Genomic DNA, 27,254 nt, shown 5'->3' with positions numbered 1-27,254 from the left:
ATATTGGTGCACATGGTTTTTTAGCCATGAGACTTAGAAGCTGGACACTGTTATAAAGAGCAGGTAGTATCCTGTGAATCCATACCAAAGCTCTGAATCCACAAGCCAGGCTCCGGCCCAACTTTGCAACCATATCCCATTGTTCCATCTCCAGTATTGAGAGAGAAATTTCTTTTTTAAAAAAATTACTGTGGACCTGCAAACCCCCTTAGATGTGTTGGGAGTCTCTGGAAATACTTTCCCCCTTACATGTGTGTGGGAGTCTGTTCACAGCTCCCCCGGCGTGCACTCAGCTGGCCTGAGAAAGACCAAGGTCCCTCACACTTGCATACAAACAGGGAGTGCCCTCTGCCTTTCCGGTGAGCCCTGCCAGAGAAAGGGGGCTTCAGCACTATGATCCCTTCCAGCTAATTCTGAATAATACTCCCACGTGCCCAGTCAGAAACTTTTTGCAATTTCATTTTATTTCACTGGCCCACCATCATTGTTCAAATAAAATTCAGTTGTGTTCCACATACCACAATATACAGTCTTCCGGAATTGCACCCTACATATTGGCATGGACACAAAGAAGCAATTCACAGGGACCAAGGCATTTGGGGATTATTAACCTCTCCTTCACTTTGAGGAGAAGGTCAAGTCCAGATGTGAGCCTATGACCCCCTTTCCCACTCACTCAACAACGTCCTTCTCCTACTTCTTGGGCCATTGTTCTAGCTGAGCCAGCTTCAGAACTGATTCCTCCAAGGTTAGGGTTGCCAGATAAAATACAGAACACCGAGTTATATTTGAATTCCAAACAATGGATAATTTTTTAGTACAAGCATGTCACAAATATTGTATGATTTATTGCATTTAATAAAATATGCTAAAATATTTTCATTGTTTATCTAAAATTTAAATTTAACTGAGTGTCTTAGTCTGTTCAACTGCTATAACAAAATGTGTTCGTTAGACTAGATAATGTATAAACAACAGAAATTTATTGCTCACAGTTCCAGAGGCTGGGAAGTCCAAGATCAAGGCGCCATCAGATTTGGTATCTGGTGAGGGCTCATCCTCTGCTTCATAGATGGCGAATTCTTGCTCCATCTTCACATGGTGGAAGGGATGAACAAGCTCCCTCAGGCCTCTCTTATAAGGCCATTAATCCCATACGTGAGGGCTCTGCCCTCATGACCTAATAACCTCCTAAAGACCCATCTCTTAATGGTATTACATTTGGAATTAGGTTTCAACATGTCAATTTTGAGGGAACACAAACATTCAGACCGTAGCACTGGGCATCCTGTATTTTTATTTGCTAAAGCTGACAATCCTCTCCAAAGCTCCTTTAAGTCACTTGGCCACAGACTCGCTGAAGGAGAGATGAGCCAGATAGTTCTTGCTTGGATGTGATTGACAGGCCTGCTCCTCTTTGACACAAGAAGCAAAACCAAGAACAGGTGCTGAGTGTCATACACTCTTTTGCAGTATATCCGTGTATCCTATGACACCAAGCCTGATTCACTGCTCCATCTCATGGTGAAAGACTGGCAGCTGGAACTCCCCAAGCTCTTAATATCTGTGCATGGAGGCCTCCAGAACTTTGAGATGCAGCCCAAGCTGAAGCAGGTCTTTGGGAAAGGCCTGATCAAGGCTGCCATGACCACTGGGGCCTGGATCTTCACCGGGGGTGTCAGCACGGGTAAGAGAGGACCTTTTCCCTCACAGCAAATGTACCACCCAGAACTCACTGTGGTCCCCAAAGAGCTTCCTAATAATTAAAGGTGAAAAACAAGACATATTGCCACCTGGTCATATTTATGACAAAAGTGAAAGTAGCTTTTATTTTGTTATTATTTTTTAAAAAAAAAACTCAGGAAGTATAATAATGATACTGATAATAGTCAACATTTCTGGGTCACCCACTCTGTGCTATTCCTTGAACTGAGCCACATACAAGCACCATCTTCATTTAACCTCTCAACAATCCTTTTGTTGTTTTTATGGGAGAGGAAACCGAGGAATAGAGAGGTTAAGAAACAGTCCAGGCAGTCTGGCTCTCAACTTTAGCTGAAGGTAGACAAGGACAGCCAAAGAGACCCCGTCACTTCCATTGTTAGGTCTGGGAACCTTGTACAGGAAATCCTGGCACAGTTGCTTTGGTTTCTGGTTTTTCCCTTTTCTATGCAGGATTGCTAGTTGTTATGAGCTCAGACTTTCAGTGTACTTTGTTTCAATAATGAAGATGAGTGTGTCTCAGCCCTGTTCTATGGGGAATGTAGGGGCTCAGATCAGGTGTCCCTAAAGTTCACGAAGGGTGCTATGATGGGGAGAAGAGGGGCCTAAAATATGACTTCTTGTGGCTGCTCACAGGTGTCATCAGCCACGTTGGGGATGCCTTGAAAGACCACTCTTCCAAGTCCAGAGGCCGGGTTTGCGCTATAGGGATTGCTCCGTGGGGCATCGTGGAGAATAAGGAAGACCTGATTGGAAAGGATGTAAGTGCTTTCTCTGTAGACATTGGCAAGCTGTTGAAATTAAAGTCTTTATGTTGGTATAATTGTATATTCAGATGCAGTTGTAAGAAACAATAATTTCCCCCAGTGATATCGTGCTTTACAACCAATATTACAACTGGTATACTCACATCGATGCAGTCAAGGTACAGGACATCTCCATCAACACAAGGATCCCTCCTGCCCCTTTAATACCTATACCTAATTCCCTCCCTCCTCTGCTTCCTCCTTAACCCCTAGAAACCACTAATCTGCCCCCTATTCCAAGAATGTTTTATAAATGGGATCATAAAGTATGTAACCTTTGGGAATTGACTTTTTAAAAAAAATTTTACATAGTTGGCTGGACATTTGCCCAGGTTGTCATGTGTATCAATAGTCATTCCTTTTCATTGCTGAGTGGTATTCCATGGTATGGATATGCCACAGTTTGTTTACCATTTATCTGTTGAAGGACATCTGGGTTGTTTAGTTTGGCTGTTGCAAATAAAGCACTATAAACATTTGTGTACAGGAAGTTGTGTTAACATAAGTTTTCATTTCTCTGCAATAAATGCCCAGGAGGGCAAGCACTAGGTTGTCATTATCTAAAATAATTATTTTTTAAATTTTAATATAACAATTGGCACAAAGAAAACCTTCAAAAGGTAGGGTAGAGAAGTGAAGGTAGGTTTAAGTGCAGTCATTACAGACATATGTACTCCGCTCGCTTCCCCTGTTGGTCTAAGTTCTGCAGCTCTGATGTGTGTTGTGCACTTTGTCAGGTAACAAGAGTGTACCAGACCATGTCCAACCCTCTGAGTAAGCTCTCTGTGCTCAACAATTCCCACACTCACTTCATCCTGGCCGACAACGGCACCCTGGGCAAGTACGGCGCGGAGGTGAGGCTGCGGAGGCTGCTGGAGAAGCACATCTCCCTGCAGAAGATCAACACGAGTAAGTGCTGGCGAGGGCCCCCGGCACTACCGCTGGGTGAGGCCACCACCACGGAGGCCGGGCTGAGGAGGCTGCCCAAGGGCGTTGACAGCTTTACCCTTGATTCACGTTAGATCAACAGAAAATGACTTACCTAGACCCTTTATCTCAGCCACCTCCCAAACCGCATCCATTAAGCATGTGGTGATGCTTTGCCCCAAGTTCACAAGTTGGCACAAGAAACAACCCTGCAGTGGTTGCCATGGTGATAGCATTGCCCACCATGTTGCCTAGTAGTTCACATTCCCTGTGATTACCGTTGTTATCTTTTTTTAGTTTCTCAAAAGACTTAGGATGATTCCTTCTATCAGCTGATAAGTGTTAGGTGACCATTAAATGTTTCTGTAGCTCTGGGTCTCTCACCCAGACTAAGATGGCCAGGTGGGGACATCTCTGGAGAGGGCTGCAGGAGCCACGTGCTCCTGATGGGGCATCATCCTTGCCGGTCTGGGTGGCCCAGCCCTCAGGGGACGCTGATGTCGTCAGAAGAATGCTGAGGTTGAACGAGAAAGGAACGAACCTCACCCAGAGGAAATAATGATAACAATTGGTTTGAATTAAAATAACTGGTATAATCTCTTGGAACATGTTCATACTTCAACAGTTCTTACTGTCAAACAATTGTTAAATGATCTTGAAGGGTGTTTTGTTTTTACCATTGCTGGTGAGGTTTTTCTGGAAGACAATGTAGGTCTGGAAAATGGTCATTGTAAAGCACAATGTAAGGGACTGTGATGCTGCACAAGTGTGCGGAATGGGAGTGGCCCATCATGAAAACTTGTGGATTTCCAAGAACCAGGTCTTGATGGATAAGCTGATTGATGACTGAGTTTTTTTTGTTCTCACATCTTGAAATTTTCTGGACTTGTGAGTTTTCACACTGCCTCCCTTCACCTGGCCGTGTGACGTGTGGGCTTCCCTTTGTCATCCTTTGCCTAGGGCTCTGAGTGGGGCAGGGACAGCAAAGGGGTGCTCAGTCGTCACCTCCCACAGCATGGAGCTTCAGGGAGTCCAGCCTAAGCCAAGAAGAACCACTTCTATTTTGTTTCTAGAAAAGAAGGTGAATTGGCCACCATACTCCTGAAAATCTAAAATATCAAGCCTCGCTTGGGTGGGAATCTCAAGGGCAGAGTCTGGGTCATCTTGGTCCATTTGTCGAGGATCTCTCAGCCAGGGCTTGGCACGACAGAGACCTTCAGTGCACGTTTGCCGAAATGAACTTAACTGTAATTATTCTGCTCGGAGACAGCAGAGTAATTCCAAATATTTAAGAGTACAGAAATGTCTCGTGGAAGAAAACCAGACACTCTGAATCCTCCCACTTGAAATTCTTGAATCTTCTCATAACCTGTGCCAGCAGGTTTTATGTGAAGCCCTTCAGAACTGTGAAACCTGGGACACTTCTCTTACTTGCCATTTGTTAATGTTAATCAGCTAATTTCCATCACAACTAACAGACACCTGGTGAAACAGGCTCAGAGCATATACTGTGTCATGGCCAATTTGGGGCAGAATCATGAAGTAGGCGAATTTGTCTCCACTCCCCCTTCCTTCCCTTTCCAGAATCCTCCTGCCACCTCCTGCTTCCCAGCCCATCCTGCTGGTTCTGCACCTACTGTGTTCTAGAACAGTCCTATTATCTGATAGAGTCAGAGGGAGGAGTCTGGGAACAAGTCGCTAACTGGCAGGATAACAGTGGTCCACGTATTTGCCTCCAAGATCACACCCTGCCTTATTCCAGGCATTGGAGGCAGAAGCAACAGCAACAACAGCATATACAAAATGTGTTCTTGTATTTTATATATTGCTCCTTCAGGAGGTAAGGGAGGCACTGTGATTATTCACCTTTTACAGATGGTCGCCTAAGGCTCATGACGGTTTGGTGATTGGCCCAATGTCAGAAGGCAAATATGGGAGAGGCCAGAAATTGAACCGAGCTTCCTGGTGGCTGTTCCCCTTTCACTGCATGATTCTTTAGGGGACAGCTATCAAGGAAGAATTTCAGACCCTGGGTTTGGGCAATGAGGGAGGTATATTTTCAGCAAGAAGCATTTTCTAATGGTTCTCACAGCTCACCTTGAGGCAGCCCATAGGCCAGGTGAGTTACATGGAGTTTAACCACATGGTAGCGAGAACTTTCAGGATTTTGAGGTCTTGGTTTTCCCATTGAGGCCATAATATGGGGTTTGAATACAAGAATGAAAACCATCATCACGTGCTTGAATTCCTTCCAGCCTCGGTAAATACTACTGCCACTTGGAGCATCCGTAACGTTATTACTCTTCATGGCATTTCAGGAATTAAAATAGGCCAGTGGAGGGTGCGGTGTGCTGTTGCAGTACACTGGTGCAACCTCGAATGTGGTTTGTGTTGCAGGACTGGGGCAGGGTGTGCCCCTCGTGGGCCTCGTGGTGGAAGGGGGCCCTAATGTGGTTTCCATCGTCTTGGAATACCTTCGAGAAGACCCTCCGGTCCCTGTGGTGATTTGTGATGGCAGTGGACGAGCCTCAGACATCCTGTCCTTTGCACACAAGTACTGTGAAGAAGGCGGGTAGGATTTCTGATGTGTGGGGAAGGGTGGGTACGGAATGGCCTCCCTGCAGGGCCAAGGAGAAAACCTGGAGTGGTCTGCTTAGACGTTCCAAGCATGTCTAAATCATCAAGATTTGCTAGATCCCCTCTCCCGTTTCCCAAGGCCAGCACATGGGGAAACGGTCAGGAGCAGGATGTTCTGAGGAATTCTCTCTCTGATGCAATACCCTCCCTGCCATCTTCATTTTCCCTTAGAAGGTTTGCAACAAGGCTAGATAGAGTTTAGGACAAGTGTGCATGCCGTGTTTGACTATGGTCACTTTTTGTCTCCCATGCTGGGAAGCCCTCCAACAGCAAAGTCTCAAATCAAAGATACCAGATGGACATAGAGATGTCTGACTTATTCATGTACAGATTTAACTTGCCTTGTTTTGTTCTCTTTTGTGTTTCCTTTGAGCAGGATAATAAATGAGTCCCTCAGGGATCAGCTTCTAGTTACCATTCAGAAAACATTTAATTACAACAAGACACAATCACATCAGCTGTTTGCAATTATAATGGAGTGCATGAAGAAGAAAGAACTCGTAAGTGTCTTGAATTTATTTCCAAACAAGCTCCATGGAGAGAATTATGTTTCCTTTTCTAATTCTGCCCATGTGTGCATGATGGAGTTGTTCATATTTTAGTTCGGCCTTTTCCAAGAGGCAGTTTAAAAATCCATACCAAATTGGCAGTTGTGTCCACGTGATGGAGGTAGAACAAGCCCACACAGAAGAGGGCCCAGGTGCTTTCAAACCTTAGCAAATGGGAGATGACATCACACCACATTGCACAACTCTGAGGTTCATAATATGAATCAGATTTAAAGACCTGGGGAAGAAGGATATATATCACCCTGTTAGATATGCTTCCAAAGTTCTATCATTTCATTTTCCAAATGCAGTAATTATTTCCCACTCCTTCCTTCCTTAATTGTGTTTATAAAGAATAAGCACTCTTATTGTGCATACAAGATAGCCTTTTCAAAATTCTAAATTTACATATTTCCTACAAATATCTCCTTTATCATCGCTGATGGCAAATTAGATATTGGAGTGTAGATCCTGAATGGGCTCCCTCCTCTCAAGGGTATTGGAACAGATCTCGGGCAAAGATTCACCATCAGCAAGTGCAATGCTGCAACTTCTGGGAATCAAAAGCACTTGGTTTAAAATTGTCTAGCACTCAGGATCATTTTATTACGTGTCAGTCTCTGTGGTCGTTTTGTAAAAACACCTCAATTCTCTCTCTTGTTTTCAACTTTGCTTTAACTCAGCCGTTTTATGTTTTCAGGTCACTGTATTTAGAATGGGTTCTGAGAGTCAGCAGGACATCGAGATGGCAATTTTAACTGCCTTGCTGAAAGGTGAGCTCTCGGGAAATGGTGACTCCTCTCCCTTTGATGCTGGCCTGGACAGCAGTCCTTCTGCCTCCTCGCCTCCCGGGGACTATGTCTGCTGGTGCTAGAACCCTGGGCCAACCAGGCTGCCTGGAGTGGTCTCAGCACAAAGCCATGGTAGAATGACAGGCTCAGTATGGGTTTCTGTGGGGTGGGGTCTGTGGGTGCCCATGGATCATAACAGGCTAAAGTCAGAACCATTTCCATTTGTAACTTGTTCACTGAGGGTTTCAACTCACAGAGTGTAAACATAAAATGATTTTGCATTTGCAATTGCTGCATTCTTCAGTGCTCTGTCCAATTTCCCCATCCTGCCTCTAATGACAGGCTTTGCCCTGGCATTCGTGGAGGTGGGGACTGCTCTGGGATACATACTTCCTCCTTGCCTCTTGGCTAGCCATGAGGGGACAGGAAAGAGAGAGGAGAGAGTAGGAGGCATCACCAGGCTGGCTGCAGGCAATGCTGTGCTGGCCTCTCTGTGGGTCAGCGGACTGGTGCTCTTGAGGCTGGAGGGTAGCTCCCCTTGGCTTGGCCTGGCAGGTATCTGGGCAGTCCCAGGGCTATGCAGTCCCATGGTTCCTGCCCTTTTGCAGATGAGGGTCCCAAGTCACTGGATTCCTCTTCTGTCCCTCCCAAGGAGACCATGCAGAGCTGACATGGGAAGAGATTGCCTCCACCTTTCTCCGAGGAAGCTCTTTGAGATGATGGAATTCTTAGCTTTGAGGCATTATTCAGGGGTGAGAGAAAAGGCAGTGATGTTTAGTTCCAGGCTGACATTGAACCAGCCCCGGGGGAAACCTGTGTTTATCATCCAGCACCTGCCAAACCCGAGCAGTCCAGGCATGGAGTGAAAAATCACTCTTGTTTCTTGCCTTTCCAGGAACAAATGTATCGGCTCCAGATCAGCTGAGCTTGGCACTGGCTTGGAATCGCGTTGACATAGCACGAAGCCAGATCTTTGTCTTTGGGCCCCACTGGCCGGTGAAACTTTTTTTCAACTCATGTCATTTATCATGACTTTGTACAGATGATATATTAGTATGTTCTCCCTTGTGACATGAACCTCAGGAAATTATTTAATATCTGGAATTTCTGATGATCCGATGTGTAATCCACTTCACTGAGACAAGGGACACTGGAAGAGGACTAGGTTGGAGGGGAGGTCCTGAGTGTGGTTTTGGACACAACGAGCTGAATCTCTTGGACATGCAAGTGGAGATACTGAGCAGGCAGCTGGAACTCAGGGGAGAGAGGAGGACTGAAGCTAGAAAGGAGAGGTGGTGTACAAATCCATGGTGACCAGTGGTGTAGGCATCGGTGAGTAGCATGGAAGGGAAGGAGGCCGAGGACAGAGCCCAGAAGAGCCTTGACGCTTAAAGCTGCACTGAGAAGCAGAGGCCAGACAGAGAGGACGAAAGCTGGGAGCCTGTGCTGCCTGAGAAGCCGAGGAAAGAGGCTCTAGGAGGAAGCAGGCTGTGGAATCAGATGCGCTGAGAACCCAGCGCGAGGGGCATTGAGAAATGCCCACGAGGCAGGCATGGCACAGTCATCAGTGACCAAAGCCAGAGCCCAGGACAGGCAGGGGAGAAGCAGAGTTCACAGAGCGGGGATGGGACGGGAGGGAATGGAGACGCCACGGGCAGACGACTCCCCAGGAGAGCTGGCCAGAGGAGCAGGCAGAGAGGACACCAGCCGGAGGGGTGGGTTGTGTAAGTGCCGGCTCTGTGTGTGCACCAGGACACACCCCTGCGCTCTCCACTGCACCAGGACACAAGGCCCAGGGCACAGGCTCACTTCCGCTCTCCCTCCTGTTCTCTGGAGAAGAGCACATTCTCCCCTCGATGAATCCAGTCTGTCCCCACACAGCACAGATCTCAGTGATACCTGGACAGCCTCATCACCCACCCATAAGCTCTAGTTCACGTTTATATTCTGGCAGGTGTCTGCAGTTGTATCTGCAATTGTCTCTGACTTCTTCACAATCACTTTCTCCTATCATTAGACAATTATGGGCACATCTCTTTGGTGCCTTTGAACTTTCCCCTCGGCACCCTTTCCTTTGTGCAAAAGCACACAGGAAAGTCAAAATATCAGCTACTTTAAGTATGCAAAGCCACTGCAGCAAGCCCAGTGTGCATTTGTGCACATGAGTAACAGTGGTTCATGGTATCAGGGCTTTCTCCACCAGACAGCCAGGCCTGTGATGACTGAGTATGTGTGTGTGTGTGTGTGTGTGTGTGTGTGTGTGTGTGTGCAGACTGTGTATGTGTACATGTGTGTGTGTGCATGTGTGGGAGGGCATGTGTGTTCACTGTGTGGGTGTGCACATGCACATTGGGTGCATGTGTGAGTACTGTTTGTGTGTGTATGTATGTGCATGTATTATACGTTGTGTGTGTGCATTTGTGCATGTGCACATGTGTGCATATGTAGTGTGTCTGTGTGCATGAACAGAGGTGGGGGATTGGTCCACTTGTCTTGGAACAAGGGACAGCCTTAATAACTTTTCTCAACTCTGCTTTCTGTGGACTACAGCCCCTGGGAAGCCTGGCCCCCCCAACAGATAGCAAAGCCACAGAGAAGGAGAAGAAGCCACCCACAGCCACCACCAAGGGGGGCAGAGGAAAAGGAAAAGGCAAGAAGAAAGGGAAAGTGAAAGAAGAAGTGGAGGAAGAAACTGACCCCCGGAAGATAGAGCTGCTGAACTGGGTATGTGGAAAGTCTTTGCTCCTGTTTCTCAGGATAGTGGAGACCACAAGGTTGGTATCACCCTCTTTCTTTGGGGGAAGGAGCAGTTTTTGTTGCCTTTGCTTCAGCCCTGCCCAGGGCCCTGATCCCAAGAAGGAGGGGTAAAGGATTGACAGAATAGTCAATATCTCAAATGGCAACAGTATGTTCACTGAGCTGTGGCTGTCAGTTGTCAAAAATGCCAAATATGGCCAGGCGCAGTGGCTCACAACTGTAATCCCAGCACTTTGGAAGGCTGAGGTAGAAGGTCACTTGAGGCCAGGAGTTCAAGACCAGCCTGGGCAACATAGTGAGACCCCAGCTCTATAAAAAAGTTTAAAATTAAAAAACACCATATGTTCCTGCTTTGGGGGTAACGATGCCACCCAGTGAGGATGTCCTGGTCATCTTGCTCAACAGTGGCTCTCGCTGCCCAGCAGACAGGCAGATGCTTGATGCATGAAAATATGGGAAACAAACCAATTACCATCAAATAAATGCAATTTGTGCAACAAAACCTTTTGAAAGACGGAGCCCATGACTGGGTGTGTGGGGGTGAGGGCAGTTGTCTGGGCTGGGAGCCTGGAGCCACACATCACGTGGTTGTTCTCAGTCTCTCGGCTGCCAGGATACAGGCAAGATAGGGCAGCAGTGTGTGTATGTACCTGCATGTCTGACGGCCACTCACTCACACAGTGCCCTGGTGGCATGCCGTGTGCCCAGGTGATTCCTCGTGGAATTCCACCACTGCCAGGTGGACACTTCTCAGTCAAGGAAACAAATGGTAAAAACTGGACAGAGTAACACCAGTATGGCTGAGATTTTGAATCCTCTCCGATTTATTTTTAAAAGGAGAAAATTATTTACAAACTTTGATAGAATATGTAGAGGCCAAATGAGAAGAAAGGAGAGGGGAAATGGGGCGTGCTCACTCAAGACGAAGAGCAAAGATGACGATGTTCCGAATACTCTGGGATCTGGGGGGCCAGACGACCATTTCCTCCATGTTTCTAATCGGCCTTCTGCCTGGTGTCCCTCTGAGACACCACTCACGGGCTTCCATCCCTTGGTTCATGCAGGTGAATGCTTTGGAGCAAGCCATGCTGGATGCTTTAGTCTTAGATCGCGTCGACTTTGTGAAGCTCCTGATTGAAAACGGAGTGAACATGCAGCACTTTCTGACCATCCCGAGGCTGGAGGAGCTTTATAACACAGTGAGTGTTCTAGAAGGAGGGAGGACATGGGGATCCCGCCATCTGAACACATTTATCACAGGTGCATGCGGTGCCTAAATGTGGTCAGAGGAGCATAGTCTCACTGGGACACAGTTTCAGCTGGGAAGTCACATTCAACAGCAGGCAGTGATGTCCCACCTGCTTGCTGCTGGCCACAGCCATGTTCACATTCGCACCAACTGCCACCACGCCCAGCCGGTCTCTCCCTTTTGGGGTGGCATTAACTCTTGTTCCACATGTGGGTGTGGTGTATGAGTACTTGTTTATACAAAGAGAAAATCTAGCTTTCTAAGACATTAGCAGAGTGAAAAGTCACCAGGGGTGGGCAGTCAGTTGCTCCTTGGGACCCTCACATTTTTAGGAGGCTTTGGTTAAAAACGTAGAACTAAGTTTTCACAGCAAGGAGCTCCTTTGTATTAGCATGGAAGTGCTTGGATGAAATCCCCTTGGTTTATATTATTACAGTCTAAGTTTTGAGAATTTACATTTCCTTCCCCATTCTAAGATTTTAAGTAGCAGATATTGCCCTCAGAAGTCACTCACTAAAACTTGGTGACTTTTTTTTAACCGTCTTATTGTATACCTTAAGATACTCTTTAAAATAATTCAATAAAAAGTATTTCACATATATTTTAATGTGTTGGATACTTCTTAACCACAACCAGTTCTGTTCCATAAAAGAAACAGGCTGACAGTCAGGTAGACTCTGGCTCTCACAATGCATTAATTCTACATGGTAGGGTAGGATTTTGCTCCAGGCGTGGAAGAGAAAAACATATTTAACACGGCTGAATGCTTCCCTTTCAGAGACTTGGTCCACCAAACACACTTCATCTGCTGGTGAGGGACGTAAAGAAGGTTGGTCTACTGTTTTATGATCCTTACCCACTGGTATCTTTCACGAAAACATTTCTTAAAAACAATTTTTAAATTTCCAAAATGTCTTGTCTTCTTATTCTTTGAGGCATAGGGGATAATGAATTCCTCCCTTCATAGAAAGAGTTCACTTAAAACTAAAAAAGAAAAGGATAATCTCTTTCCAATTGCATGGTCATGCCCGTACATGAGTGGAACACATTCAGTGACTGCTTGATTATAGGCTGATGCCATTGCCAAGGCCAGGGGCAGCCCTGCCTTCTGCTGGCCTGAGCCCTGCCATCTGTCCCTGCAGCCTCATGTTCTGTATCTACTTTAAGATCCCTCGCCTGTGCTCTGGGCCTCTTTCCAGAAGTACCAGCAGGAGGTTCCGCAATCTGTCCTGCGTGCCCTGTTGATTGCGGCAGTTGTGGTTGGCCCTTTCTGTTCCCTCATTATTAGGTGATACATGTTTGTCCCCTTTCCACTGCCACAGACTACTTACCGTCTCTGTTCTTGTAGGGTCTCGCTCTCTCAGGGTTCTGTCCTGCTGTTTCTTATGTCTTGTCGCCACAGGTTAGAGGACTGGACTGGGTTCACCCAAGAGTGACTCATTTTGCCAGAACGCAGCCCTGGGCATGCAGAGTACATACCGTGTGCTTGTATTCTGAGCAAGAGAGAAGAACCCAGATGAGAGAACAGAGTTTTCAGTCAGAGTCCTAGGTAGCCTGGTCACATTTCATACCAATGTTTAATTCTAATAATATGAGAATGTGGCTTCTACGGTCATAGATCAGAACACAGAATCAGTGGATCTGGGAACCCATGGGGACCTCCAAGGCCCTTTGGCCCAGTGCCCTTGTTTTCCAAATAAGGAATCTGACTTCCCCACAGGACCCAGCTGGAAGTCAGGCTAGGAGGCGCAGACATTCAAAAGTCACAGCTACCCTAGTTCGGGCCCAACCATTTATCACCTGACCGGTTTTAATTATCATCCTCTATCCTCCAGTCCATGCTCCCCCCCACTCTACTCCCCTGCTTGAAATCCTCCAGAATCTCCCTACGGGCCTCAGTATGGAATCCAAGCTCATTCCAAGAAACATGCACTGCTCAGTGCCTGGTCCATGCCACGCCTGCTACTCTTTCCCACCACGTCCCACTGCACCGTGTACTAACCCCGCCTGACACTCTGGTGCCTGGGGAGTCTGCGCTCTGTCCTGGGCCATGCCTTGCTCGCATCTGCAGCCCTCTTCCTTCTGGTCCACCTGCTCCCAGATACTTCGGGCATCGCTTTCTGCAGGAAGCCCTTTCTCACTCTTCCAGTGGTGCACTGTGCCACTGCATCAGGGCTGTTGACGGCTTTACCCCTCTGCCCCCAACAGTGAGCTCCTCAGAGCAGAGCTGTATCTCCTTATCTTTGAGTATGGAATCCCCGACTCGGTCAAGGATCACAATAGGGGTTGAAAAACATGCAATGCGTGCATGAAAGATTTAGCCCATGTGGCCAGTCTTACTGTAAAGGGAGAATGTTTGGAACAGGTAACCTCCGTGCCATGAGTCCCAGGATAACACCATCATTTCAGCCATATGAAACTAACCAAGCGACAAATGGCACACAGAAAAAATCCTTAAAAACGGCTGGTCAGCTCTGCCTCCTGGATCAGTGGACCAGCTGGGACATGAATGGCTGACTTGGGTTGTCTCTCTTCCGGCTGTTCCTCCCCTCCGACATGCTGTCTCAACACACCCGCTTCCCTTTCAACGCAAGACTCTGCCCTTCACAGACCCCCAGCCACACCACATAGTCTGGGTGTTTGCATTCTCACTGAAGATATAGGGGTGTCCCCCAGAAAGTCACAGGGCACCACGCAGAGCTTTCATTAGAAAAGCCCCAGCCCTGGAGATGATCTGTCTCGCTAATGCCTCCCACGAAGCCCTTCTCATCCTGCACGAAACCCGGCCTCCAGCCTCCTGAAGCTGCTTCTCCCCTGCAAGCAGCTATCAAAGCATCCTCTCATCAAACTAATCTGTTCTCACATCACACCAGCCGCACCACACCACTTCCCTTACATTACACATGGGGACTACAGACCAGCGAACATGCCAGCCATCAACCCTACAACCACAAGGGTTTCTAATCCCATTTCTCATTGGAAAAGTTTAACCCATTTTCTGGAACATGGCTTAACCCATCACCTCCCTCAATCATACGGTAATAGCCTGAATATTGTTTAATCCCCCGTCTGTTACCTAAACTCCCAAGTTCATGAACGCATTCTTACAGGACCTGAGTCAAAACTTCTTTTCTTACAGAGCAACCTCCCGCCCGATTACCACATCAGCCTCATAGACATAGGGCTCGTGCTGGAGTACCTGATGGGAGGCGCCTACCGCTGCAACTACACTCGGAAAAGTTTTCGGACCCTCTACAACAACTTGTTTGGACCAAAGAGGGTAGAACTCATTGACTGTGCAGTGTTCTGTGGTTTCCCGAGTGACATGTGGTTCCTTGCTCTGCTTTTCAATAACTCGGCTGGTTCAAAACCAAGCTTTTTCCTCCATCCCCAAGCACACCTGCCCTGCCTCCCGCAGTGCATCAGGTGTGGGCTCCCATTCCACACAGAGCCATTCCCCAGCACCCCTGAGCAGGTGGGTGGCCCAGGCCATCCATCGAATCTGCCCTCCTTCTTTGTCCACAGCAGCCTTCCTCCACGGCTACTGTCTCTGCCCTCTCCAAACCACCTACCATCCCACCACCGTAGCTGCTGTAACTTCCAAAGCAAGGGACAAGCCAGCACACTACCTGCTCAGAGCCTCCCAGGGCTCCTCATTGCCTGCAGAATCGTGGCCTAACTCACTATCACAGCATCCAAGGCTCTCTGCCGGCTGTCCCCACCCCACCACGGTAGACCATGTACCTCCTCCAAAATCAAATTGTATTACTGTGCCTACCACATCTTTTCCCCTATCGCTGCCTTTCCAAATTGCACTCTTACCAAAAGCCCAGCTCAAATGTCAGATGGCTGGGGATGCCCTCTCCTCATCCCCCACTCAGAGCTCTGTGTCTGGATTTTTGTTAGGGAACTTCTCTGGTGCCACCTGGAATAAGAGTTGTGTGTGGGCAGCTCTTTCTCCTCAATTAAATTCTGCTGGCAGAAGAAGAGTTTCCATATTAAAGCATTTCTTTTCCTTGGATATGGTCATTAGTTAATGATACAAAGTACTTTTTAATCGATTATTATGTCTACTACTAACAATACTATTAATGTACTACTAACAGTACTACTACTAATATTAGCTATCTGAGTAAATTGATTTTTTTTCCTCCCCTTTCATTATGCAGCCTAAAGCTCTTAAACTGCTGGGAATGGAAGTAAGTAGAATTTATTTTCAATAGTTTTATATCTTGGTCCAAATATATGTAGCCCTTTTAGTTCTGTATTTGTTTAACATCAAATAGAACAAGTTTGTTTTCCATGAACAAATTCACCATACTACTCACCAAAATTTATTTAGATGTCACAGTCAAATTATATAAAAGGATCAATACATTTTTAAAAGCATAAAATCCTCCTCCCAATTCATTTTATAGAGTTAGAAAAACCACCATTTCAAAAGCAAAGATTAAACAAAAAAAACCCTAGAGAATAATTCTACTTATATATTTAAAAATCATAAGTAATACCAAAAGGAATTTAATAGAATGTTTTAAAAATTCTAAACAAGTAAAGACTTCCAAGAATGCAAATATAATGCAATCTTAGTCTTTAATATATTGCATCGTATTGAGTCAAAGAAGGAAAAAATACAATGATCATTTCTCAGTAGGTGCTAATGAAGAATTTGGAAAGATGTAAAGCATATTTCTTAATTTTTTAATAAAAAAGTTAGTTCACTAGGAAGAGAATGACAAAATAAATAGGAAAATAAAATACTCTCTTGATATGATTAACATACATGTATATCCTGGATCAAGGGAAAGTTATCACTGAGCAGCAAAGCCCTGACGTCATTTCTATGAAAATCAAGAACAAGACATCATCATTATCCTCACTAGTCTTCAAAAATGTTCTGGAAATTATACCACATGAAAAAATAAATGCTAAAGAAAGAATACTCAAAAAGGGGAGAAAATGATTATCTACAAAAAATATCGTGTATCTAGAAAAACCATGAAAATCAACTAAAATTCCCTCACAATAGGACAAAAGTACCAGAAATAACCTTAACAAGAAACCTTAATAACAAAGTACTAGACATAAAAATATTTCAATGAATGGGAGAAGTGCCATAACACAGACTACTAAGGCTGACTATTGGAAAGATTGTTCTGAAATAAATTCATGAGCTAAACAGCATCCTTAATTCTGCATGGATTCAGTGGAGAAGGCACTAATTCTGTGTTCCCAATTCAAACTGACTTCTAGCATTGTTTCATCATGTTGTTGGACTTGTATTCCTGGGAAGGTTATGAGCTGTCCGTGATTCCCTATTCCCTCAACTCTCTATGTCAGGTAGGGTTTGTCTGTTCCAGGATGGTGTGGGGGACTCATCTCTAAAATAGCCTGGTTCCAGTCCTGCTTCTTAGGAGTTTATCTCTCACCACTTCATAATAGCTATTATAAATACGAGTCTATTCAGGCTTTATATTTTATAGACTCAGCTTTGGTAATTTATATTTTCCTAAAAATTATTTATGTCATCTAGACTTTCAAGTTCGTTGGAATAAACTTTTAAATAGTATTCTAGTTTTTGTCTCAATATCTTTAGTTGCATGCCATTTCTTGTGCCAATTTTTTAAAAATTTGTATCTCCTCTTTTTTTTTTTAAATTAAGAGACGGAGTCTTGCTCTGTCACCCAGGCTAGAATGCAATGGCACAATCATAGCTCACTGCAGCCTCAAACTACTGGGCTCAAGCAATACTCCTGCCTCAGCCTCCTGAGTAGCTAGGACTACAGGTGCTTGCCGCCATACCTGGCTAATCATGTTTAAAAATTTTTTGTAGAAATGAGGCCTTGCGATGTTGCCCAGGCTGGTCTTGAACTCCTGGCTTCAAGCTATCCTCCTGCCTCAGCCTCCCTACGTGCTGGGACTACAGATGTGAGCCACCTAGGCTGGCCTCCTCTTTTTTTTCTTAACCACTTTTGCCTACATATTTTATTGGGGCTTTTGCCTTATCAAGCAACTTTCTTTTTTCTGCTTCTATTTTATTAATGTCTGCTTTTACTTTTATTCATTCTTTCCATATACTTTCCCTAGAGTTACTATATTGTTTTTATTGACTCAATTTGAAAATAAAGTTCACTCATTTTCAATCTTCCGCTATGTTCCAATAAATACATTAAAGTTATAAATTTTTCTGAGCATTGTTTTATGGTATCCCACAGGTTTGGGTAAGTAGAATGTTCATTGCTATTTATTTCTAAGAGTTTATAATTTCCTCTTTAATCCAAGAGTTACATAGAAGTGTATTTTAAATTTTCCAGATGCAGACTTTTGTTGTTGTTGTTATACTACTGCTATTGATTTCTACTTTTATTCCCCATATGTATAGTACATGCTTTTTGATACTTGTAATTTGTTTAAATAGAAAATCTCAAAAGAATTGGAGTATTATGCATGGTTGATTTTTGTTAATAATCCATGTATGTTGGAAAAAACATGAATTCTCTGTTGGGTACAATTCTTATATTTACTCATGAGATCACAATCATTCTGCTATTCAATTTGCTTCTATACTTATTAATTTTTTTTTCAAATTCATTGTTAAGTGAGGTGTGCTTACAGACTCTTCTATGACTATGGATGTGTCAGTTTCTCCTTATACTTCCAGTTCATATCCTTTGTTATTTTATTGGGTTGTTTCTTTTTTTCTTATTGATTTTTGGCAGGCAAAGGCATGTTAGGAAAATTAACATCTTCTTTCTTATATTCTTTCTCCGGCAATTATTTTAAAAGAATTTGCATATAATTAATATTTTAATAATATTACATGTTATTGAAAGGTAGGTTTAAAAGGACTTGTGTTTTATAACATTTCATTAGCCATTAGTTGATTTTTATTTTATTTTCTATATTCTTGAAAATAAAGTTGTGTTTATTTTTTTAAATTTCTATAATGTACATTTTTCACCTATATACACCAACCTTCCTTAATTACTGTTACGGTAGCTTTACTGTGACAAAATTAGAAAATTAGAACAAAAACATTTACATCTGAAGCAAGACACAATAGTTTCAATTAAAATGTTATCACAACTCATGACATTATAAAACCTGAGTCAGTCATGAACAACTCGTAATAGGAGTTGCAGAGCCAGATTTCCCCCAGAGCTCCCGGGCTCTAGCCCACTGAACCACGTGGATGTAGGCGAGTTATTCAGACTTTGTCCTCATCCAAGGGAATGGAAGGAATTCACAACCTCTCAGAATCATCGTAAGAATAAAAGTAGATAATTGATGGGAATGCTCTTTGCAAAAGAGGAAACATCTGTTTCTGTTGTTCCATTGAGTACTAAAGTATTAGCCTGGAATAGTCTAAGACCCACATATGTCCACGCCAGTTCTCCCGATCATCGTCTGCCGTTCTTGAGAATCCTGCTCGGTTTTCAGAACAGTTCTCATGATTCCTTTAGGAAATGGGAAATCTTGGCCTCCCGTTTGCACCATGTGAGGGAAAGAACAGTGCTCATTCAAAATGGAATGTTTGCTTTCTTAAAACATCGGAGGGAAACTTAAAAAACATTTTTCTCTATCCCCTTTACAGTTTTCCTGTTAATTTCTGGTTCAGTTATAGCTGGCAAACGAGTGTTGATACTATGCTACCTTGGAAGACTTCCCTGAGGAAATAAACTGTGGACCTTACCTCGCCCGCAGTGCTATCTGTATTTAGTTTGGGGGGAGGTTTTGTTTTAGTCTGGCAGCATCTCCTAGGTTAAAGGCTTCTGAGTAAAACTGCTCACCCAGGGTGTGAGTTACTCACAGTAGTATGCTTTGGCAGCTTGTTTGGCTTTAGGTGGTTTACTTATTGTGTGCATCTTTTCAGAAGAATTCATATATGGAGTGGAAACTTAAGAGGTACTTTAAAGGTCTCAGTATCACCTCTGACGGAAGGGTTTTGTCCCTCCAGCAGTCTGGAACCCTTCATTGCACACGTTTATGGCAGGACCATGAAAAATGAGCTTTTCTCCCCTCAGGATGATGAGCCTCCGACCAAAGGGAAGAAAAAGAAAAAGAAGAAAAAGGAGGAAGAGATCGACATCGATGTGGACGACCCCGCCGTGAGCCGGTTCCAATACCCCTTCCATGAGCTGATGGTGTGGGCCGTGCTGATGAAGCGCCAGAAGATGGCGGTCTTCCTGTGGCAGCGTGGTGAGGAGAGCATGGCCAAGGCCCTGGTGGCCTGCAAGCTCTACAAGGCCATGGCCCATGAGTCCTCCGAGAGCGAGCTGGTGGATGACATCTCCCAGGACTTGGACAACAATTCCAAGTTAGTGTCTAGAGGGGATTTAAGGGCCAGGAGAGACTGCCGTCCTGAGTACCTGTCCCTTTCTGGGGAGGGTTGCCAATGTCCTTCTCACTTAAGGACAACGATGCTTAGAGCTTGTTTTAAATCACTTTGTCCTTCACATCAGTGCTTTTCCTTTTGTCTCTCTGGGGTGTTTCTGGGTTGTCATTGTTTTTGTTTACTGCCTGCTATTGAATTTTAACGCAAAGACAATGAGATTAATTTCCATAAGGAGGACAACTTTAGTGAGCCCCTGCCTTGGACTGTGAACTTCACAAGTGTTTCTCAGTTTTTTCTTCCCCCTCAGGTGGGACAGGATGGCTAACAAGGGAGTTGGGAATGCCTCCCTCAGGTGAGTTAGGCTCTAACAAAACTCAAGCAGGTGAGGCTCTGATAAAATCGGTTTTCCTGAGGGCAGCCCTCGTTAAGAGTGGCCTAGTTCAAAATGGTTTCTTTTCCCCTGCCCCAGCTGGAAGCACAAACGGATTTTTCTCCTCTATTCACTGTGAGAACCTGGTCAAGCTCCTGGAGATAAAAGTCTCAAAAGTGTGGGGGCCCTCCTATGTCTGAGTCCCCCTGGAGTTTATAATTCACAGACTTGTCCACACTGAGCCTCCAGAGATTTGTCAACTGCAGTTCACGTGTTCTCACCCTGCACTGGTTCCCACAAAGGTTTCTGCTCCAGTAAATGGTGGTTCCCTGAGTCCACTTGTCTGTCTCTCCAATTCTGGGGACAGCAGTTTGCCCTGTGACCTCACTTCTCTGCCAGATCTAAGAAGAGTTGTCGATTTTCAGCTTGTTCAGGTTTTTACTTGTTACGACAGACTGGTGACTTCCAAGTTCCTTCCACACCAGACCGGAAACTGGAGATCCCGGCACAACTTTATAGGTACATAAACTCAGGGCAGATTCAGGCAGCTCTGCCAACATCTAATAGCTTTGTTTTCTGAAGTATGCTGCTTTTACTTTGGACTGGATGATTTCTAAACTTACTAGCTGATTTCTAAACATAGGAACTCAAGGCTCTCTGAAAATGAGGATGTGTCCACATACCTTGTGGGTTCGTAGATGCCATCGTCCCTTGCTTTCTAGAGAGCACACATGGTGAAGTGTCAGCCCACAGCCTCCAGGGCCTGGGCCAGAAGGTCCTGCACATGGCATTTCCCTTCAGGGGATGCAGAAGGCCGTTCTCCCACACTTAATTCTGCCTTCTTCCTTCAGCTCATAACTGGAATAAAATCTTCTATAGAACGGAGAAACAAAACAAAGGAGGGTGATCACTATGGGACCATATCTTAACCACATTCCCTAACAAAAAGTTGGAGGAACTGAGAATGTTTATGGTTACCATCAAATATTTGAATCTGGATCATGTAGTGAAAGAAATAAATTTTATGTTCAAATTTCAGCTTGTCACCTTCTCCATTCCCCCCAACTCCTGCCCCCACTCCTCCAACTACAGTTAGGTCCCCCCTGCTCTTGGCCCTGTGACAACTATTCCTCATTTCTATCATGGCACAAAGAACATGGAATTCTCCTATAATTGATGTGTCATTAAGTATTACACACACAGAGAGAAAGGCATAAATCCTAAGTGTACAGCTTGATGACTGTTCACAAACAGAACACGTGGGGATGACCAGCACCCAGATCAAGAAAGAGAAGCTAATTGACACCCACAAGCCCCCCACCCCCTGACCACTTTCAATATCCACCTCCCCCGTTACCACCATCGAGGGCAGCCCTACTGTCCTGGCCTCTGACCCCGCAGGTGCTGTTCTGAATGTGTCTTTGCTCTCTTCTGTTTGTCTCTCTGATCTGTGCATGACTGGAGGGAAGGGGCTTTGTCTTCTGTCTCTGTGTCCTTAGGGCCTGGGGGGCAGATCTGGGGTCAACCTAAAGCTCCATTTGCAGCAAGAGCCGTCAGTCCCCATCCTGAGCACGGCATCCCTCTCCCTGGCCCCCCTCCTCCAGGGATGCATCCGTTGAGCTTCTTGCTCACAGAGGACCTCAAAGCCCCATTGCAATCAAGGATTCTGTGTCCTGTGGCTCCATATGTCCCTGTGGACACGGCTGTCTAAGAAAGAGCTTGCAGCCCTTGCAGCTTCACTCCGATTCCTTCTCTTTCCCTCCAGAGACTTTGGCCAGCTTGCTTTGGAGTTGTTGGACCAGTCCTATAAGCACGATGAACAGATCGCCATGAAACTTCTGACCTATGAGCTGAAAAACTGGAGCAACTCGACCTGCCTCAAGCTGGCTGTAGCAGCCAAACACCGGGACTTTATCGCTCACACCTGCAGCCAGATGCTGTTGACTGACATGTGGATGGGGAGGCTGCGAATGAGGAAGAACCCTGGCCTGAAGGTATGTGTCATGTGGCTATTAGACTGGTGACTGCCAGGCTAAACTAAGAACTTCCTGTGGGTTATGTTACTTCTTCCTCTGAGCCACTCTGTAAGCGAGATACTGTTGACAATCCTTGTCTTACAAATGAGGAACCTGAAGCTTTGAGATTAACTTGCCTCAGATCTTAGCTGGTGAGCATGGGACCAGGACCTAAACCCAGGTGGTCTCATGCCAGACCCCCACTGGACCAGCATGCCTGGCTTACACAAACCCCTGTCACATTCGATGTCTTCAAATAGACACTGTAACTACTATTTTCTTCTTAAGAATTATAAACTATTTGTGTCTCCCTAACCCATATTCCTGACACTTTGTTGCTTTTTAGCCATTCAGTCTGTTTATTGGAGTCATTTCTGTTCTCTTCAAGTACTTTCTTCTTGGATTCCAGCAATTCCTTGGACTGATTTAATCTGACTGCCTTTCGCTCTGCTGCACAGCTTTTGTACAGGGTTTTGTGAAACTGTAACTACTCACACACTCTGGTTGGGTCACCTACCTGCCATTAAAGCAGGGACCTCAACTCTATTTCTATAGATTCCTTTATAACTCTGAAGTTATGTAATGTGATTTTCATTAGTGATGTCCTCATGATGTGGGGTTTATGAAAGAATATAAAGCTATAAAAGGGTTTGAAAGGCTGTTGTAGAGAGAAAACTATATTTCAATTAAACCCTAGCTCTGTTGTTTACTACTGTTAACTATTAGGTTATCCTGAAAAGAGATTCTAATCTGCAGATAACCTAGTTATCTAATGGCACTATTATACCTATTTTTAGGATCACTATGAGAGTAAAGAAAAGAGAATATATGTTATACTGTGTAGCATGGTTCTGGCAAACAGAAGGTACTTTGTTTTCTAGAAATACAAATATTATGCCTAACTGACTAATTTGATGTAATACACTAAGCTGATAGTATACATAACTTTGGATATTATTATAATACCCAAATCGTTTGCAGGATACCAAGAATAAAGAGACCCTTAAGGTTTTAAAGAAACTAAAAGAGGTCACTTACAAAGGGATGAACATAGTCTTGGCATCAGACTTTTCGTCAACAATACTGAGGGTGGCAGTGGAACGAGGCCCTCACAGTTCTGAGGGAAAAACATTTGGAACCTGAAATTTTTTTACCTAGGTCAGCTATTTAAAAACACTGAATGTCTATTTAAGACAGGCAAAGAGTCAAACTACACACTTTCTATATACCGATTCAGAAGGTTACTTCAGTGGATATTCCGGCAGAGGATAGTGGGGTGTGGGAAAGGGTAAAAATTGCAAGAAAAAAGGTGATGTGGAATGCAAGAAACAAGTCCCAAGTTTCACAAAACCCCGTACAAAAGCTGTGCAGCAGAGCGAAAGGCAGTCAGATTAAATCAGTCCAAGGAATTGCTGGAATCCAAGAAGAAAGTACTTGAAGAGAACAGAAATGACTCCAATAAACAGACTGAATGGCTAAAAAGCAACAAAGTGTCAGGAATATGGGTTAGGGAGACACAAATAGTTTATAATTCTTAAGAAGAAAATATAAGGAGAATCATAAATTTCAGAAAAAAAAGAACAAAAAACTGCACACAAAAGATAAAGTTCAGTGATGATTCAAACTAAAATTTGAAATGATCTTGAGCAACTGGTAGAATGTAGAAAAATCACTTATAAAAGGGCAACATGCTTTCCATCTACCAGCTCTGGGCATTCTTTTGTCGTGTAGGCTGAGCCCAATTAAGTCCTTTTGTGAATCACATTAGCCTTTTGACTCTTAGTTCACGTATTCTTATTTACATCAGTTATTTCTACATAAAATATTTTTGGTCTATTTCACTAGAGGTAGTGTTGCATTTTATTTATTTATATTATGATATGCTAATTTAAAGGTTTACCTGCTTTGAAACTTAATGTAAACACTTTGCTTGTTAACGTCAGGATTACCCACAATGCTTCCTGCGATCCACTTAAAAATCAGCCAGTGTTCTTGAATTTTTCACTGTCTGCAATTCTACCACTGTACCAAGCACAACAAGCCACAAAACATCGGAGCAGGAATAAACATGTTCCAGGGCCCCTAGGTTATTGATTAATATTGAAGGTTATCATTTTAAAATTTAAACTATGCTAGGAAATTCTTCTAGACTTGCCATAGCTTAAAAAACTGATTTATGTCTCATCATTCACAGGTGATCATGGGGATTCTTCTCCCCCCCACCATCTTGTTTCTGGAATTTCGCACATACGATGATTTGTCATATCAAACATCCAAGGAAAATGAAGACGGCAAAGAGAAAGAAGAGGAAAACATGGTCAGTGAAGCCCTTGATCCCAAGAGGATCATCAAGTTGCTCTCATTGTCGAAATTGTTGAGATTTCTCTTACCATGGATTTAGAAACCTCATTAGCTGAGGGTATTTTTATAATTGTTTATTTTGAAAGGCGCCTGTGCGCCGGGTATGTTGCCTTCCCCACTCAGCAACCTGCCTGCATGTGCTGTGCTCTGTTTCCCAGGATGCAAACGCAGACGCCAGCTCCAGAAAGGGGGACGAGGAGAATGAGCACAAAAAGCAGAGAAGCATCCCCATCGGAACAAAGATCTGTGAATTCTACAACGCGCCCATCGTCAAGTTCTGGTTTTACACGGTAAGGCCTCCTCCCGAACATCTGCCATCGAGCACGTTTTGAGTACTTCGATATGTTGGAATCAAGAAAAATTTCAAGGGCCTAAAAAAGTATCTAAAAATTCACTGAATTAACATGAATGATGAAAACAAAACTGAGACTAATTGAGATCTTTAACTAAAATTGGATCTGGATCTCTCATTACTGATTTATATATATGTAAAAATACGGCCTTTCTAGCCCTCAAATACGCCGTTTCATAAAACAATATGGTCACAGTCTATGTGCTTAAGATGAAGGATTTTTTAAACGACTTTAGTGATGCAAATGTAGGGAAATATAATTTTTAAAAGAACAGAGATGTTTAGTGATTTAAAGAGCAAATTCACAGATTCCATTTTTCATTAAATTGGTGGGGTTACTAAAAAGGGCTTGGCAGAGCCCAGATGATAAACTTCTAGAACAGAGCAGCAATTAAGCCCTCTCCACTCTATAGTGCCCCCAAACTGACCACTGGGCCCTCATGCCATCTTCCAGCCCCCTCGGTGCCCAGGCCCAGACAGCTCCCTGGTGACATGAGCAGGAGAGGAAACAGGAGCAGATGTGAGCGCCCACCTCTGGAGGGAAATGTCCTATCTGCACTGGGAAATGGTCCCAGCAGGGGTGGCCAGACATGCAGTGGCTTGTGCAACCGTGTCAGGCTGGCAGAGGGCTAAGACTTCTCACGAAATCCCAAGCACCAAGCCACAGCCCACGCCAGGCAGGCCCTGGCACCGTGGTTCCACTGGGGACCAGGCAGGAGCAGATGATGGACATGAGGAGCTGTCCGGGGCCATGGACCACGCAATGGATGAGGGTGGGGGTGGGAGAGAGCAGAGCTCTGGTGGGGGGCAAGCTTGAGGGTCAGCCACAGGCTTGGACACCAAACCTTTTAGCAGCCACACTTGATGATGCAGTGGAAGCCACCACCACCCACCTGTTCTGCTCAGAACCTATTTTGAGGGCCTGGCGTGAGCCCAGCCACAGGGAGGGAGGCCTCAGGCCAGGCTTCTCAACCTTGGGCCTCACCCAGACCCTCTGGTTGCTCTTTCTGGATGAGGGCATGGGAGGACATGTCACATTTTATAGCTTCCCAGGGATTATGACACAGCCTAAAGTCTGAGAACTCTGGCTCTAATCCTCCTGTAAGGAGTAGACAGTGGATACAGGCGATTCTACCTGTATCCTCATAAAGCCTGTACAATGGGGAAGGGAAGGTCTATTTAAAAAAAAAGAAACCTGCCAAGTCACAAACACATAACTGCTAGCGCCCCTCCCTCGGGACTTCAGAAGGGACCTGTGCCAGTGAGGGACCTCGAGCTGATGTTCCCTCAGCTTCGTGGCGAATGAACCACGGACCGTCAACTTCAGACAACCTCCCTCCCCCATACCTCACCCCTGTATGCTCACCCCACCCCACCTCCAACTCTACCTCTTTCCTTGACACAAAGGTAGGGACCCTGTTGTGGCCACAGCAAACCCTACACTTGTCACTACTAACGGAGGGAGCTGTGGGGTGAGCTCCCGTGTCTGGGCAGACCACTCATCCCCCTCCTCCACACATCCCCTCTTCTAACTCCCCACATTGCCCATCAGCCATGGAAAGGTTCCAGGGGGAAATCTGTAAGACAGGGAGGAGTAAGTAACATTTTCCAATTTCCAGGATTCTAGAAGACACATCAGCAAACTATTAGAACTTCCCTATCTATCATAATTTTTGCAACTTCATAATTTCCCCATGAGGATGGCAGCACCGACAGATAAATATATCTCCATGCGGAAAATGAAACGTCAGTGCCTGGAGGGCGCCAAAGAATAAAATGCCTCCCCACCTGCCTCAAAGGTCTCTAGCAGCACTGGGCACGTGCAGGGAGGGTTTTCTCTCAATGAGTCAGTACAGTTGGAAATGGAAATTAATTTTAGAAGATGTGTCAACCTGAAAGAAAATAGAATTTCCAAACTTGATTCCAACATTATCCCCTCCAACACGGCTGGCAACTTTTCTTTCTTCCAGATATCATACTTGGGCTACCTCCTGCTGTTTAACTACGTCATCCTGGTGCGGATGGACGGCTGGCCCTCTCTGCAGGAGTGGGTTGTCATCTCCTACATCGTGAGCCTGGCGTTAGAGAAAATACGAGAGGTGATTACTCCAAAGGCCCGTCCCAGCCCCACTAACCACCGACTTCAAATTCAGATAGTGCTCCTTCTTGCAAAAACATTTCATGGACACATTATATGTGCTGTGGGACTTTTCTTTTGAAGTGTCCCAATCCCAAGTTTGTTCCACTCACTTAAGATGTATACGTTTTCTCCTTCCAACTGAATTTGAACTCACAAATCAAAACACAAGGCCAAATAAATGATATTTAATAATAAAAACAGGTTTGAGTACATATAAAAGCAACAGCAGGCCAGGCACAGTGGC

General features: G+C 44.8%; 1 protein-coding gene and 1 long non-coding RNA gene across 2 annotated transcripts in view; one reads left to right on the top strand and one right to left on the bottom strand.

Moving 5' to 3' along the window:
- TRPM1 (transient receptor potential cation channel subfamily M member 1) overlaps window positions 1-27,254 on the top strand; it is a 64,471-nt gene that overhangs the window by 10,662 nt on the left and 26,555 nt on the right. The window contains exons 4-20 of the mRNA XM_045560842.1: window positions 1,474-1,687; window positions 2,359-2,483; window positions 3,266-3,437; window positions 5,853-6,027; window positions 6,469-6,592; window positions 7,341-7,413; window positions 8,327-8,427; window positions 9,982-10,155; window positions 11,253-11,387; window positions 12,216-12,266; window positions 14,577-14,717; window positions 15,607-15,636; window positions 19,462-19,754; window positions 21,908-22,136; window positions 24,352-24,474; window positions 24,677-24,808; window positions 26,841-26,969. Of these exons, the coding sequence (XP_045416798.1) occupies window positions 1,474-1,687; window positions 2,359-2,483; window positions 3,266-3,437; window positions 5,853-6,027; window positions 6,469-6,592; window positions 7,341-7,413; window positions 8,327-8,427; window positions 9,982-10,155; window positions 11,253-11,387; window positions 12,216-12,266; window positions 14,577-14,717; window positions 15,607-15,636; window positions 19,462-19,754; window positions 21,908-22,136; window positions 24,352-24,474; window positions 24,677-24,808; window positions 26,841-26,969 (2,421 nt within the window). The remainder of the gene's footprint in view (window positions 1-1,473; window positions 1,688-2,358; window positions 2,484-3,265; window positions 3,438-5,852; window positions 6,028-6,468; window positions 6,593-7,340; window positions 7,414-8,326; window positions 8,428-9,981; window positions 10,156-11,252; window positions 11,388-12,215; window positions 12,267-14,576; window positions 14,718-15,606; window positions 15,637-19,461; window positions 19,755-21,907; window positions 22,137-24,351; window positions 24,475-24,676; window positions 24,809-26,840; window positions 26,970-27,254) is intronic.
- Window positions 6,682-21,073, bottom strand: LOC123644629. The gene is made up of 3 exons (XR_006737192.1): window positions 20,826-21,073; window positions 12,769-12,930; window positions 6,682-6,878 (listed from the first exon to the last, which is right to left on the bottom strand). It is a non-coding gene; the product is annotated as an uncharacterized LOC123644629 (long non-coding RNA).

This window comes from Lemur catta, chromosome 9 (genome assembly GCF_020740605.2).
Source record: "Lemur catta isolate mLemCat1 chromosome 9, mLemCat1.pri, whole genome shotgun sequence".
In the NCBI taxonomy this organism is placed as follows: Eukaryota; Metazoa; Chordata; class Mammalia; order Primates; family Lemuridae; genus Lemur; species Lemur catta.
The sequence above is the reverse complement of the archived record's forward strand: the minus strand, read 5'-3'. Positions and strand labels throughout refer to the sequence as shown.